The sequence below is a fragment of the Phocoena phocoena genome, chromosome 1, assembly GCF_963924675.1.
Source record: "Phocoena phocoena chromosome 1, mPhoPho1.1, whole genome shotgun sequence".
NCBI classification, from domain to species: Eukaryota; Metazoa; Chordata; class Mammalia; order Artiodactyla; family Phocoenidae; genus Phocoena; species Phocoena phocoena.
This window is the reverse complement of record NC_089219.1, coordinates 117,844,102-117,859,711: the sequence shown is the minus strand read 5'-3', so window position 1 is coordinate 117,859,711 and position 15,610 is coordinate 117,844,102. Positions and strand designations below refer to the sequence as shown.

At 38.0% G+C, this 15,610-nt stretch overlaps 1 protein-coding gene across 1 annotated transcript in view; it reads right to left on the bottom strand.

Moving 5' to 3' along the window:
- ATF6 (activating transcription factor 6) overlaps positions 1-15,610 on the bottom strand; it is a 216,134-nt gene that overhangs the window by 45,701 nt on the left and 154,823 nt on the right. Inside the window, exon 15 of the mRNA XM_065885140.1 lies at positions 2,266-2,350. Coding sequence (XP_065741212.1) covers positions 2,266-2,350 — 85 coding nt within the window. The remainder of the gene's footprint in view (positions 1-2,265; positions 2,351-15,610) is intronic.

Genomic DNA, 15,610 nt, shown 5'->3' with positions numbered 1-15,610 from the left:
GTCTAGAGTATGATCGTGTGGATGGGAGGCTGAGGTAGTGCAGAAATAAAAGATGACTGGATCTAAAGAGGCCAGAGTGCTGGATGAGTCCTCTGTGTGGATGCTGAAGTTTTACAAAGAGCTGACAAAAGCAGTGGTGGAGAGTCATCAGTGAAGGTGGGATAGAAGACAGCAACAAAGAAGGGTAGGAGGAGTGTTATAAACTTGAAAGATGTTAGGGAGACCAAAGAAAAAAGGAGAGGTCATTTGGAAGTTGTATTGGGGAGCAAAGATACGACCCACCCCATCTGCAGGCTCAGAGGTATATGAGGTGGGGAGGAAAAATCAAGCTCTACTTTGAGAAGTAGCCCCTGTTAGAGCAAGAAGGTGAAGAGATGGTTCAGAAAAGAGGCTGAGGATGCAGCACAGGACTGAACACATGGTATATACTCAATCAGTATTTCCTGAATTTGAATCTTAAATTTTCTAACAGTATACTATATCCTAAAAAGGAAAACAAAACTTATTTACAAAGAAACCCAAACAAGATTAACAAGGAAATGATCCTTTAATTATTGTATTTTTCAAATCCATGAAAAGGCTCATTTTCAAAAATTAGTCCCCTGGCCAAGAAAATCAGAATCAAACAGCATCTTATTGTTCTTGGCTTAATACAAACGGATAGTTCAGTGATATGCAAGAGAATGCCTGGTTTTATTTTATAAGAATCTGAGATCAGAACAACAAAGTTAAGTGAATTCTGCCTTGTTGAAGCTTAGACAATAGCCTTTCTGAGCATAAGCCGACCAGAAGTTAAATCTATTACGGTTCAAGCAGAGAAACCTAGGTACCTATGGAATAAGATTAATAATATTCCCTAAGTATATTCTTTGGAGTGTAATATAGTACACTTTGAAATATACTGTTCCACTTGAAGTTGTAATATGATTGCTCCATGAAAGCTTCAGGGGTATGCCTTTATTGAAGGAAGACAAGTTCGTCTCAATGTTATAGTTTGTTTCTTTAACAAATTTGTTGTCTTTGTAAGACTAAGAAAATGTCATAATTCTTTTATGCTTTAACAAAAAAAGAAGTTTTATTTTGTGTCTATAACGTTGCCTCCTAAGCATTTCTAATAAGCTGTCTATATACAGCTAACTGAAATTCTATAGTCCTCTATGGTCTTAATATGTACAATGAATATCTAATACTTTTTCTCTAAGACTACATTTTACTGGAGTTTATCTAGAATCCCAGTGTTTTGTTTTATAACTGTATTTGGTGGCTTAATCATGATCATCAATCAGAATGTGGATTGGTTCAACTGCAGGTTAAAGGGCTTTTCATTTTCGTCTTACTCATTAAACTATAAGGTTCCCATTACTAGACAGAAAATTTACCAGTAGTTCTATTACACCAGATAAATGGACTTGAGAAGGATAGCCAATTCTCCTAGTTTCATTAGAGCCTAATATGACATGTCAGAGGAAGTAATCAGCCAACAATATACACTGTGCTCATTTACGACACACAGCTGGTATTGGGAGTGAGAGTTCTCTTTTCCATGAAGAACCCAGCTGGAAGTAATCTCTTCTTTACTAAATTTCTTTAGTACTTTCTTTATTCCTTATGGGACGTTCTCTTTGGGATACAGTGATTTCTGTGCCTTATTTTTCCTCCTAGACTCTAAGCAAGTACGCTATGCCTTAACATCTCTGGATACTCTCAAAGTATTAACGGTATTATTTGTATTTTATCCAATACCCAGAACTAGTGGGGGAACAAAATGCAATGGTAATACTATCAATATCAAATTCATCAGTATTACGGATTAAATATAAATAGGCTTCTTAGGTTTGGTCTGGGAATCATATCACCATTTATGTGATATAGGAAACTGAGTTCCAACAACCTAACTTACAAATTCACTCTCAGAACACAGCAGGGACTTCTTATACATCATGTATTACCAGAAAGGCCCCAGACAACAAGTGTATAGATCAGTAAAGATGTTAACTGTTCCAATTTTGTAAATAAAAGAGAATGATTTTTTTTCTTTTAAAAATATAGTAATTTAAAAAGCAACTTTAAATTAAATCCTTTACTTTTTAAAAGAGCACAAGAATTTAAAAATAATATTTTGTGAAAACAGTGGGAAAATGTTTCAGAATTAATGCATGGACATATAACTAACCAACTGAACATTTTGTGTCTTTTAGTTAATCCAGAGAATCTAGGTTAAACAAAGCAATTGCATGTCGTTCATAAACCAGAATTCCAACTTACCATTTATGTTTATTGCTGGTAATACAATTGACATCTTTGGTCTTGTAGTCTTGTTATGGGTGGTAGCTGGTAGCAGCAGGTGATCCTAAGATTAACAAAGAACAAGTTGTTACTCACAATAATTGGCTTAGTCCTATAACAAGTCAAATTCAGAGTTCTTAGGATGCCAACATTTCATCGCAATCATAAAAAAATGACAGTTTTTATTTGAACCTGGCTTTGGGGGTAATTAACTACAAACCATTTTACGATTCATTCATTCATAACGCAATAAACATTATGAATTACTGAATGACTATCATTACCAGGTACTACGTATCAATAGTATTCTTAGAATATTCCTAGGTTCTGATAACATATATGCTGCAGTATACTATAAAGAGTATTGGTCAAGCAGTCAGAACAGAGGGATTTTAATTCTAGCTCTGCCGCTGAGTAGCTGTATGATCTGTATGGTTTCCAGTCCTGTAAAATGAGGAGGTTACACTAGATAATGTCACAAGACACAGAAGTTATCTAATAGAGTCACTTTCAAACTTCTTTTTTAAAGAAGAGGAACGTTCCCCTCACCCCAAAAAAGAATTCTGATCCCAAATTACTGATACATAAAAGAGATTCTCACTGAAGCAAGGCCAAGGCCGAGAGCCTTGCTTGCTTAGCCTCCTCTTCCTCCTTTGAAGCAGCCAGTGTTAGACTTTTCTTTTGGTAAGCAACAGGTATATACTGAAGAAGATACGTAGTTCTCGCCCTTAAAAATTATCCAGCGTAGTGGAAGGGTTAAAAAAATTATGCATGTCTAGCATAACTATATAATTCTAAATGTAATATTGCCAACCTCTGATCATCTATAAATGACCCAGGGCATCTGAGGTTTCTAGTTTCCAACCACACAAATACTGCAATAAGAATGAGCCAAGAAGAGTTTGGCATCAAAAACAGGGTAGTATGAGTGTTTTGGAAAAGATAAACACATCTGTAGGTATTCCAACGCTGATTATAAATGACTTAACGACTTTGATATTAACTACTGTTTTCAATAACTCCTCTTTTTCCTAGCAAAAACGTGGGAATTGTCACAGCAAAAAGGAAAAAAAGAAAAAAGTATATATATATAAATGTTTCCATTTAAGGGAGCATGATTAAACTGAGATAAAGCTGACACACAGTCTAACCCCTCTTGCTTTCTTTTCCTGTTTGCTTATCATTCATTCAACAAACTTGCTATGTGGAAGGACTCATCAAAAAGTAGGATTTGACATAGCTGAGAGTGATAAAAATTCAATGCAACTTAATTCAAAGTCAATGTGATTATGAAATATAAGTATCGACAAAGCTAAGAAAAAAATCTGTGAAAAACAAATTGAAATTAATGTACATGAACAGAGCTGTACAGAAAACATTTGCAGTAACTGCTTGTGCTTTGTCTAATTCAAGGCAACATCTCCAAGAGAACATACATGTTGTTTTAAAAAGAGGGGAAAAGATGAGTGAAATTGTTCTTTTAGAATTCCAGCCTTGCAGCATGAGAGGTTTCTTTTTAAGTGCATTGTTAGACACAAAGATCACGCGTTTCTGAGAGTAAGATAACATGATAGCCAAGACAAAACAAAACATGCTGATCTTCATGCCATGAAAATTATAAATAGCTAAACTCCTATAATTAAAATACTGCTTCAGGATCCCCAAAACTGAATGAGAAAACAAACCAACAAACTTACAAGCCCCAAATTAAGGCTACTGTAAAAATAAACACACTTAGATTCCATTGGTCATGGGTTAAGGTCAGGCTCAGACTTAAAGCTGAGTTTCCTGCTAAGATCTTACGATTTTCCAAACATAATGCCTCCTACTTTCTTCATTAAATTTCAAACAAAGCAGTTACTTTTGCAGCAGAAAACCAAAAATCACATTATTATTTGTGAAAAAGAAGAATCACATCTTGAATGCATAAAAACTATTACAGTTAACCTGCCTTACCTCTAATTATTAAAGGTTTGCAAAATGGGAGGAAAACCTATAATTTAAAGTGCTTGTTTACCAAGAGGCCTACAGGTTAGAACGGCAGGGAATCAAAGCTGGTATACTACAAACTCTAATTGTGCTTATTTTATATTAAAAAATAATTTGTACACACACATGCCTGGGACAGCGTAGTTGTTGTTTCATTTAACATTTACTTTCTCTTCCTCAAGTTAAACGTTTCTTGCCATAACAATGAATCATCAATCATTTTTTCTCTCCAACTATGTTCATTTCACTTTTTATGGCATTTCACTAATCCTAACAGTGACATCTCCAGAGAAAAGGAGCCAGTCAACAAGTATTTATTGACTTCGTACCATTCATTAAAAAAAATTTACTGAGCATAGTGACCTGCCACGTACTCAGCATCGTGCTACAGACGATAGTTTCTTTTAAAGAACATAAATTCAAGCTTTTATTTTGTTAGGGAAAGAATGTTAATTGTGGCAGGAACAGTCATTTGTGCTCAATATCTGCTTTCCCTTCTATAACATTAGAATAGAAATAGGACCTTCCATTCCTAATGGCATTTAGTTGGGCACAAAGCCACTCAGAAAAAGGACTATATTCCTTTGCAACCAAATGAAGCCATATATTCAAGTTCTGGTCAATGGACTTAAGGAGAAAGGGTGCACGAAACTTTGTCAAGGTGGTGATGGTGGAAGGCAACCTTCCTCCTTCCCTTTTCTCTTCCCTGCTAGCTAGAATGCAGGTGTGACTGCTAGAACTGGAGTAGCCATCTTGGACTATGAGATGGAAACTGCAATCTGAGATTTATGGACCAATAAGATAAAGGAGCTAGTGATCCTGACGATCAAGGAGCTACCGTAAGATCTCCAGAACTTCACATGAGAGAGAAGCAAAATTCTAATTTGTCCAAGCCACTATTATTTTGGATTTTCTATCACTCGTAGCTAAACACAACCCTGATTACTTGTTATATTATAAATTTGTGAAATAATGCTAATGGTATTTACTCAAGAGAAATCTCAATAAGGGTTAAAGTAATCAGAGAAAGCTTTACTCTTTTTTTGACAGCATTCAAAAACCCACATTTGTTATCTGATATTATCTGATATTGTTATTCTTAATATTACCCCCCCCCATTACTTATTTATTAAAGAACCTGTATAGGAAATTCAATCCTGGAAAAATAAAGGTACAATTAGATGAATCTGAACAAAACTTTCTTTCCTATTAAGTCAGTTAATATAATCCAACTGCAACAAAGGTGAAGCTACTTAAAAATAAAAAGGAAAAGTAGAAAAAAAAGATGTTGCCATAGAGATAAATATGATATATTTTGTCACTGTCATTCAAAACTATGTTACTAACTTTACGATATCTTCAAACGGACTCCTAAAAAGCCTTTATAGGACTGAGATACCAAGGGTTATCTTCAGGGAGGAAACTATGTGCACAAATATTATAATCAAAGCTTCGTTATTTTTATTCCCAGAGGAAGTCAGAAAAACACTGGTGGGAAAACACCAAAACATTTCACTATGAGAATGAAGCATCAGTTTTCCAATGTTACACAATATTGTGCGTGAGAAAATACACTATTTTCATACAGGTCTCCCAATCCCCTCTTCCAAGAACTTCGTTAGAAAAAGACAAAATATTAGGGCATAATACAGCATCCGAAGTTATCTGTTTCTTCTCTTTTTAAGACAGCTAACGCACTGGAGACTAACTTATCAAAAGAACAGGATCACATTTTGCTCAGCTGGAGGTTATTATGGTAAAACACAATAAAACTGAGGTCTTACTAAGTTTTGCCAAATGTTGATTCTACATATCTGTGTAGAATAGAGACTGACCTTAACTTAAACTAACTCACTAGGTTAAATGACCCTTCCCACTCCCCTCTAAAACTTACTGACTGATGCCTCTAGCACACTGAACATTCATGACTAGTTTTTGTATTTTGCCAAAACTACTTTTGCTAATTGCATTTGTTACTAATTGTGTAATTTAATAAACTACTATGTAACTGATAAGATACAGCGTGAAAAGAGAGCACTGTGAGTATAGTTTATTGCAAGAAAGACAACATGGAACTTTAGGAGATCTGGACCCAAAAGGAATTGGCCCTACCTCAAAACGTGGCAAATGAATGCACATTTATATAATTAACTGAAACAAAATAATATACATCTTTAAAAAAAAATGATCCCCTGCTTTAACCAATTTTGTTAATTAACAGATTACCCACTAGTCTCTGCTGTACTAGGTAAAACAGCTTTTCCTATATTAGGAAACTCTGACTCAAGGCTGGGGTTATTTATTTATTTATGCTTTTTAAAAATTTTTATTTATTTTTGGCTGCGTTGGGTCTGCATTGCTGCGTGCGGGCTTTTCTCTAGTTGCGGCAAGCAGGGCCTACTCTTCGTTGCAGTGTGCGGGCTTCTCATTGCAGTGGCTTCTCTTGCTGTGAAGCACAGGCTCTAGGCCCGTGGGCTTCAGTAGTTGTGGCACGTGGGCTCAGTAGTTGTGCTCACGGGCTCTAGAGCGCAGGGTCAGTAGTTGTGGCACATGGGCTTAGTTGCTCTGCGTCATGTAGGATCTTCCGGACCAGGGCTCGAACCCGTGTCTCGGCATTGGCAAGCAGATTCTTAACCACTGCGCCACCAGGGAAGTCCCTGGAGTCCTTTACTTTTGATAGAAAAGAAGGTCCTTAATATCTAATGATGTCCTGTAGGAATGAAGGAAACTCAATCTGCAACAGGTGGCACTTCTGACACTAAGCAGTTTTCACTTAGATCACTTCAATCAACATGTCAAACAGTTATGCAGGGCTACCCTGGTGGCGCAGTGGTTGAGAATCTGCCTGCTAATGCAGGGGACACGGGTTCGAGCCCTGGTCTGGGAAGATCCCACATGCCGCGGAGCAACTAGGCCCGTGAGCCACAACTACTGAACCTGCGCGTCTGAAGCCTGTGCTCCGCAACAAGAGAGGCCCTAATAGTGAGAGGCCCGCGCACCGCAATGAACAGTGGACTCCGCTTGCCACAACTAAAGAAAGCCCTCGCACAGAAACGAAGACCCAACACAGCCAAAAATAAATAAATAAAATTTAGGAAGATATAACACATTATTTAAAAAAAAAAGTTTTGCAAATCAGGTCCACATTAATAACAATAGCCTCTTAATATTTTATATTTGATCCATATACACTGGATTACATAGATGGGGTTGGTTTTCCAACACAGAAAACTGTTAAAACCAGACCAAAAATAAAAAGAGCATCTATCCTCATTTGAAAAATAGCTTTGTATTAAATTTTCTCTGATCTATGTTCCTACCCTACAGAACTTTTGTGTTCTATCACTCTACCTCATTTATCTTACCAAGTATCTTTCAAACTGCCAAACAAATTGAAGAGCACATCAAATCTTAAAAATAAGAAGGTCAGGGCTTCCCTGGTGGCACAGTGGTTGAGAGGCTGCCTGCTGATGCAGGGGACATGGGTTCGTGCCCCGGTCTGGGAAGATCCCACATGCCGCGGAGAGGCTGGGCCCATAAGCCATGGCCGTGGAGCCTGTGCCTCCGGAGCCTGTGCTCCACAAAGGGAGAGGCCACAACAGTGAGAGGCCCGTGTACCGCACAAAAAAAATAAAATAAAATAAGAAGGTCAAAGTAGTAATTAAAAGTAGGCCTTTCACAGTTATTTATCAGATTCACAATATTCTGAACTAATGTTAATTTCTAGTAGTTATACTAATTGTTGATCAGAAACCAAATGTGTCCCTTCATTTAAAGCAATTAAAAAGCAAAAGCAATCAGAAAATTTGAAATCATTTAAATACACAGACACACATAGGGACATATCCTGAAAATAAGAATTGCAAAAAAAAAAATTAGAGGTAGTAAAATTAAGTATAGTGTAATCATTTAAAAGCCTATTAAAATGTCTATGATGTAGGACTTCACATCATAGTAAAAACATAGGCAAAGTACATTACTCATCCCCAAAGTAGAAACAGTTAATAGAAATAGCTATATGAATGCAGTATTTGTGCCACTAATGTATGCAATAAGACTACAGACCAATAAAAGGAAATGTAAAGTTTGCATCTGTACCATTAGCACACGTCAGCCAGAGGCGGAATACATCAAAACTATTAGTGCACAGCAGATGGCCCAAGAGTGAGCCAAGGTTCACATTCTGACAAGAGGAAAATTTTGACACTAAATTCAAATTTGATAATGCAGGCAAGGTCACCAGAGGAAAAATTAGCTTGAAATCCTAATAAGTACAAACTCAAGTTTAAGAGATGGTTCTCATATCAAACTCTATAGGAAGCCCCCAGAACCGCCCAACTGATTTTGAACTCCCCTTTTATTCACACAAAAAAGTGTATGACTGAACCATACAAAACTGTCATTTTTGTGAGTCAAATCTCAGTAACTTCAGGGGACCGCGGTTGCGCAGGCCGCATGACACCAGGTGCAGATGTATGGCTGCTGCCATAAAAGATGCAGGTGTACAACCTGAAGAGATATCCTATATCAATGCACGTGCTACTTCCACACTACTGGGAGACGCTGCTGAAAACAAAGCCATCAAACATCTTTTCAAAGACCATGCACATGCCCTTGCTGTTTCCTCTACCATGGGAGCCACCAGACACCTCCTGGGGGCTGCCAGGGTGTTGAGGCAGCTTTCACCGCCCTGGCTTGTTATTATCGAAAACTGACACCTCCTTTAAACCTAGACTGTACAGAACCACAATTTGATCTCAATTATGTTCCACTCAAGACACAGGAATGGAAAACTGAGAAAAGATGTACTGGACTCGCCAATTCCTTTGGTTTCGGTGGTACTAATGCAACACTTTGTATTGCTGGAATGAAGGACAAATCATTTGCAATTAAATACTGATTTTTAAATGTTATAAACTGCATTAAGTTGAGAAATAATGTTTACATAAATGCATATTTTTATATATCAAAAAAACTCAGTAATTTAATAAGGTTCAACCTAACAGTTACATATGCCTCTTTTTCAAACCCAGAATTAATTTTGAGTTTCATGGTCAAAACAAGTCCTTGTAAACTTTCCCAAGAATAAGACAGTAGCCTCCAAATCGCTCTTCTCTCTTGATGAGAGTTTCAGGGAAAGTGTTTATAAACCTGGGTAGGATTGTTTTCCCTGAAGAAAGCTCTTAGACAAAATGTTGGTTACGTGCTTTGGACAGGTAGAGGGCTAGGAAGTTTTTGACTCTATACTTCCTATTACTTCATTCAATAATTTGAGCTCATCAAATTTCAAAACTTTGTCAGCTGTAATACAGGGCTTCTTCAAAGGTTGGACCGTGTGTGATTTAGGAAAAATACATTAGGATTCCTGAAACTTGTTATCAATCATTATTTGTTGAGTGCCGAGAGTGGGGCAATCCGAAAAATGTCTTATTAAGGAAAAAGATCAAACACTAAATGCATAGAGTTTAACCATATGAGAGTTTGTCAGACATAATATTTATAAGATGTTTCATTTTAAAAACTGACTTTACTCAGGACTACTGGCAGGAAGTGAATTTCCTGAGAATTAAACTGCATCCTACAGATATGCTACCAAAGCAAAGCATGGGGAAGGGACAGAGGGAGGGTCTGAGGCTACAGCAAACTGAGTCAACAAGTTTTCTGAAAAAAGTGATTAATTAGGAAACACTTCAAGGAAAAAGTTAGATATTGATATCAAAGAGAATTACTTTACTTTTTGTTGGAAAAAATGGGGGAAATGTTGAGGCCCCCCAAAAATGATTTTTTAAAGTTCTAGGCAGAGGCTCTAGGAATGGGGTAAAGTTGTACAAGAGTAGTCTCAAATGCCCTAGGTGTGTAAGCAGGGGACTGGAACACGGGGAGATATTATTCTAGCTGATTCCTTCATATCAGTGATTCTACAACCTTCTAGAGGTAGAGGAAGAGGGGTCCTACTTAATTTATATTTCTAAAGGTATCTCTCCTTGCCTGATTCTCAGTGTCTGGATATTTCCCCAGTCTTCACTACAGATCTTGATCCTTTTCTTTCCAAAGCAGTTCTGATCTTGGTTTCACACAAAGAAATAGGGAGGACTGTAAAATATCCATAAAGAACATTTTAGGAAAGATTGGACTTGACAAGACAAACTACAAAGTGGGAAAAAGAAGTATGTATTTTAAATTTCTTTTAATGCCCTTAAAATATTAGTCCATAATCTGCAATAATCTGATTTATCTACCTTAGTGGACAAAATTTCTCTTGAGATCTCAGGTTAGCAAAATAGCCAGACTGAACACTTGCTCACACTAGAAGCTGAGCTTTATTGCCAGCTGCAATCCTTGCTAAGGATGGAGGTATGATACTATATAGACCTGTTCCATAATTCAGAGTTCTCTTTTCATATCACATAGGGTATACTTTCTAGAACCTATTACAGTTCTCTTCATTCTCGTCATAAATGGAACAGCATGTTCTCAGTTTCCAAGTGAATTTTTGCATTTAAATGCATTTGTGGAAAATTTTGTTTTCATTGGTCAAATATTGTTCTAAGAAAGGATTTCAACTAAATTTCAGGTAGAAATGGTTTAAAAAGACAACTACGGTACAATAGTATCAATTTTAAGTTCTGCAATAATAAGGTATCCCTCTGAAAGCATTTAATCTTATGCTCAAAGGAAGCCAGGATCAGAAGTGAACATGGTGACAGTACTAAGTCCTTTTGAAACAGAAGTTCTTAACAAAGGATACAGAGAATCACCTGCAGGACTTTACAATATAAATACCCAGGTACTCTACTCTCTAAAAAAAAAAAAAATCTGGCATGGTAAGTCTGAGGTGGGCCAAAATACTGCATTTTTAACAAGTATCCCTGGTGATTCTAATGCAAACCATTCCAGGATGCTGATTTACAAGCACTGGCCAGCATGACACAGATAGAGATAATGAGCATGGACTCTGGACCTGTACTGCCTGGGTTTGAATTCTGCCTCTACCACTTAATCTCTAGCTGCAGGATCTAAACCAAGTTCCTTAATCTCTCTGTGCCTCCGTTTTCTAATCAGTAAAATGGGGACAGTAACAATACCTATTGCATGGATTGTTCATAAAGATTAAACAAGTTAATACTTTAAAGCACTTGGAATAGTGACTTGGCACATAGAAAGCACTATTAGAAGTGTTTGGTAATTCTTTTTTAAACAAAGGATTCAAAAGTTTGAGGTCAGAGAAGTCCCTGAGGAAGTGCAACAGGTAACATGAGCATGGGCATTGACACTGCTGTTTGGGTTTATTCCTTTCCACCTCGTAGTGGAGAGCCACCGTTCCACTGCTGAATAAAGGAAACTGAGGGTGACAGGCACTTACAAACTGATCCAAACTCCTGAGCCTAGGAATGAAAGCACTTTTATAATTTGAGCTGCGGCCTTTGTGTGACAGAAGAGAGACTGGGGCAGTGACTCTGTGTGTGGGGGGTGGGGGGGCAATGGGGACATTTTGCTGTTGTTTAATATTCCCTTTAAAGTAGCTTCAGTAGACTCCATTAAAGAGCTACATTACTTATCAAGTTTTGGAAGTTTGGGATTTGTATTTCTTTTGGATGTGTCACTATGCCAAAATTAGTCTTTTAAAAGTGCAAGCAAAAAAGTCTAGTTTTATTTGAATTACACAGATAAAGGGTCTTTTCCTCTGTGGGGAGACTTCATAATGGTCTTCTGGCAGGGAAGCACCTTTAAAAATCAAGTTAAATCCCAGTACCAAAAAAAAAAAAAAAAAGTCACAGGCCTAGTTACTTGAAGAATTTGGGCAGCCACTATCTGTGCAACACATGCCTTTCTCTTCTTCCTTCCACCGATAATGTCTCCTACCCCACCCAATCCCTGGCCTGGCCCAGCCACTCAGCTTCTGCTGTGACCCAAAGCACTTTTCCCCTAGCTTCAACCCAATTTGCTCTTCTGCAGAGTGGTATTTTTCTCTTTCCCCTCCAAAGGGTCACAGCTACGCCTAATATCCATCCAGGTCTAGCTGAGACTAATCTCATCCCCAGAAATGTGCTCCTACTAGTAGGTTCAGTAGTGTCGCCTCCATTTAGTTTGACCAGGCTGCCATCGTGAATCCCAGGGTAGGTTATAGGGGCCCAGAGATTTGGGAGAGAGGACATTGAAGGGCCTATACTATAAGGTACAAAGCAGGAGAGATCAAAGCCAAGTTTTTAATTTGATACTCTTGATATTTAATATTGGTAAGGCAAGCCATGGATTACATTCCTGAGCTTATTAAATAATTTTCATTTTGGTCATGTGAATTTCAAATTAGTTTCCCTAATCTTTAAGATTTTGTACTTAGTTTTTATAGTACTAGCTGTTGGTTTGGCTATCCAGCATTCCAATAGCTTTTCTATTTGTTGGTATCACCACTGAGTGCATTTTTGTGAGGGAAATATCTCCAACTACAGAAGCCTGGAGCAATGAGACATAGCCTCTCTCCCAGCTCTCCGGCAACTAGAGCATGGACATGTGACCTAAGCTTGGCCAATCACATACTCCTTTTAAGTTCAAAGACTTGGGCATTAGTGAATAAAGACTCAGAGAGATACAGATTATTCATGGCTGTGAAGAGAGTCTGCCACTGGCAGCAGTACTAGCAAGCTGTGGGCTGTTAAGTGGTTGGTGGTCCTAACCCAACTTCTTGAGCTGAGACAATGGCTGTGTTCTTTGCTGTGTGGCCTCCTTTGGTTCCCACCACATTTCAAGCTGAATTCTCCAGCCTTCCATGGAGTCTGTGAACTAACAAATAGCCTTCCAATAAATTCCTTTTCTGCTTAATGTCTGCAGTTTCTGCTTTAAGTTACAGTAGGTTTCTGTTGTTTACAACCAAGAAACATTACTAGCACAGAACTGTAATTTCATTTCTGACATATTTGATACTGCCAGTTAATGTCTGACCTAATTATTAATTTTAATTAGATTAATCATGGCATTATTTTAGGTCGATAAAATACAATAGAATGAGTCATAAATCAATGGACCTCCTTATTTCCCATTTGATGCCCAAAGTAACGAAAATTGACTCTGTCACTACCATTCTACCGTAACCAGCCTCATAAATATTATATTCTAATTGACAAAGCCACTTGCTTTTATCCAGTCCTCACCCTAGATTTTTCCCTGCAGCATTTGACATGCAACTTTCCCTTGTCAAAATCTCTTAGTTCTCATTCCCCTCCAATGTTTTTGTTGTTGCCTTCTCTTACACCACATCCCACATTAATTACTCGTGCTTCTTACAGATGAATCTTTTTTCTTTTTTTAAGTTTTAAAAAATTTATTTATTTTTGGCTGCATTGGGTCTTCATTGCTGTGTGCGGGCTTTCTTTTCTTTAGTTGCGGCGAGCAGGGGCTACTCTTTATTGTGGTGCATGGGCTTCTGATTGCAGTGGCTTCTCTTGTTGCGGAGCACAGGCTCTAGGCGCGCAGGCTTCAGTAGTTGTGGCTCGCGGGCTCTAGAGCCCAGGCTCAGTAGCTGTGGCGCACGGGCTTAGCTGCTATGCGGCCTGTGGGATCTTCCCGGACCAGGGCTCGAACCCGTGTCCCCTGCATTGGCAGGCAGATTCTTAACCACTGTGCCACCAGGGAAGCCCCCCAGATGAATCTTTTTTCAATCCATATTGTCACCTGGCATTCTCACCTAGTCCCATGACTTGAAGTATATGTCTGGCTCAAACCTCTCAAAACGTAACTGAAGACCCATATTTACAACTGTTCACTAAATATCTCCACTGGAATATTTGTTAACAGGGTATTTAAACTACAATTTATCTTCCCCCTGTGTTTCCTATTTTAGTTAACTCATCTATTTCTATCTAGTTATCCAAATAGAAACCTAAAATCATCTTGGACTCCTCCATTTTTCTTACTCTCAACACTAAATATGCCCCTCATTCCCAAGCGTAAGTCTGCATTAGCTCCTCTCGTATACCTCTACTCACTCCTTGGTAATCTCATTTAGTCACAGGGTTTTAAATATTATTTATATACTGATGACTCCCAAGTTTACATTTCTAGTCCATCTCACTCCCTTGGCCTTGACTCCTATATACAACTGCCTACTCAAAACATCCCCTTGGACATCTCATGGTTAAGATATCCAAAACTAAGCTCCTGGTAGACCTCTCAAATGTACTTCTCCCATAGTGTTTCCCACTGAGTGGTAAGGCCATTCTTCTAGGGTGCTCAGGTCAAAAATATTGTAGTATGCTTCTCATACTCCACATCCAATCCATCAGCAAAACCTACTGATTCTACCTTCTAAGTATATCCAGAATCTAACCATCAGTCCAAGCCATCTTCATCCATTGTCTGTATAATTACAATAGCCTCCTAAATGGTCTGCCCACTTCTGCTCTTCCCTCCTTAAAGTCTATTCTCATCACAGCAACCAGAATGATCCTGTTAAAATGTACATCAAAATGCTCCAATGACTTCCAATCTCACAGTAAAATTAAAATAACCTCAATGGCCTTTAGAGATGTATATGTTATGACCCACCTAATTACTTCTCTGACATCATCTTCTATAGTTCTTTTCTTAATTATGCTCCAGCTGCAACAGCCTCCTTTCTTGTTCCTCACAAATGCAAATGTTCTTGCCTCAGGGCCTTTGCACTTGCTGTTCCCCCTGGAATATCCTCTCCTAAAGTATGTGCATGGCATGTACCTTCACCCCCTTCAAATCTTCACTCAAATGTCAACTTCTCAGTCAGGCTTTTCTTGGCTACCCTGGTTAAATTAAACAACACATCCTCACCAAACGCACTCACATCCTTTCCCTTCTCTGCTTTACTTTTCTCCCTAACATTTACTGTCTTTATCCTTTATAAGCAAGCTCTACAACAGCTGGCATTTTTATCTGTTTTGTTCATTGGTGAATCCCCAGGATCTATTACAGTCTTTCACATGATAGATATCCAAAAATGGTTTATAATATAAATAAGTTAGCTACAGGAGAGTTTTAATAATAGCTTTTTAACTAGCTCTCTGCCTCCAGGAGGCAAGGGCCCCTAAGAACCTTTCAGCAGGCCTGTAAGGTCAAACTATTTTCATAATAATAATAAGACATTATTTGCCTTTTTTCACTCTGTTGAAATCTGAACCAATGGTGAAAACGCAAGGTAAAACTGCTTGGCCTTGGCATGAATCTAGGTGGTAGCACCAAACTATAATAGTAATCATGTATTCTTCACTGCCACATACTCATAGTAAAAATGAATCAATGAATGAATAAGTCGATAAATATAAAAACTTTAAAAGCCAATTCCAATTAAGAATATCCTTGTCGGGCT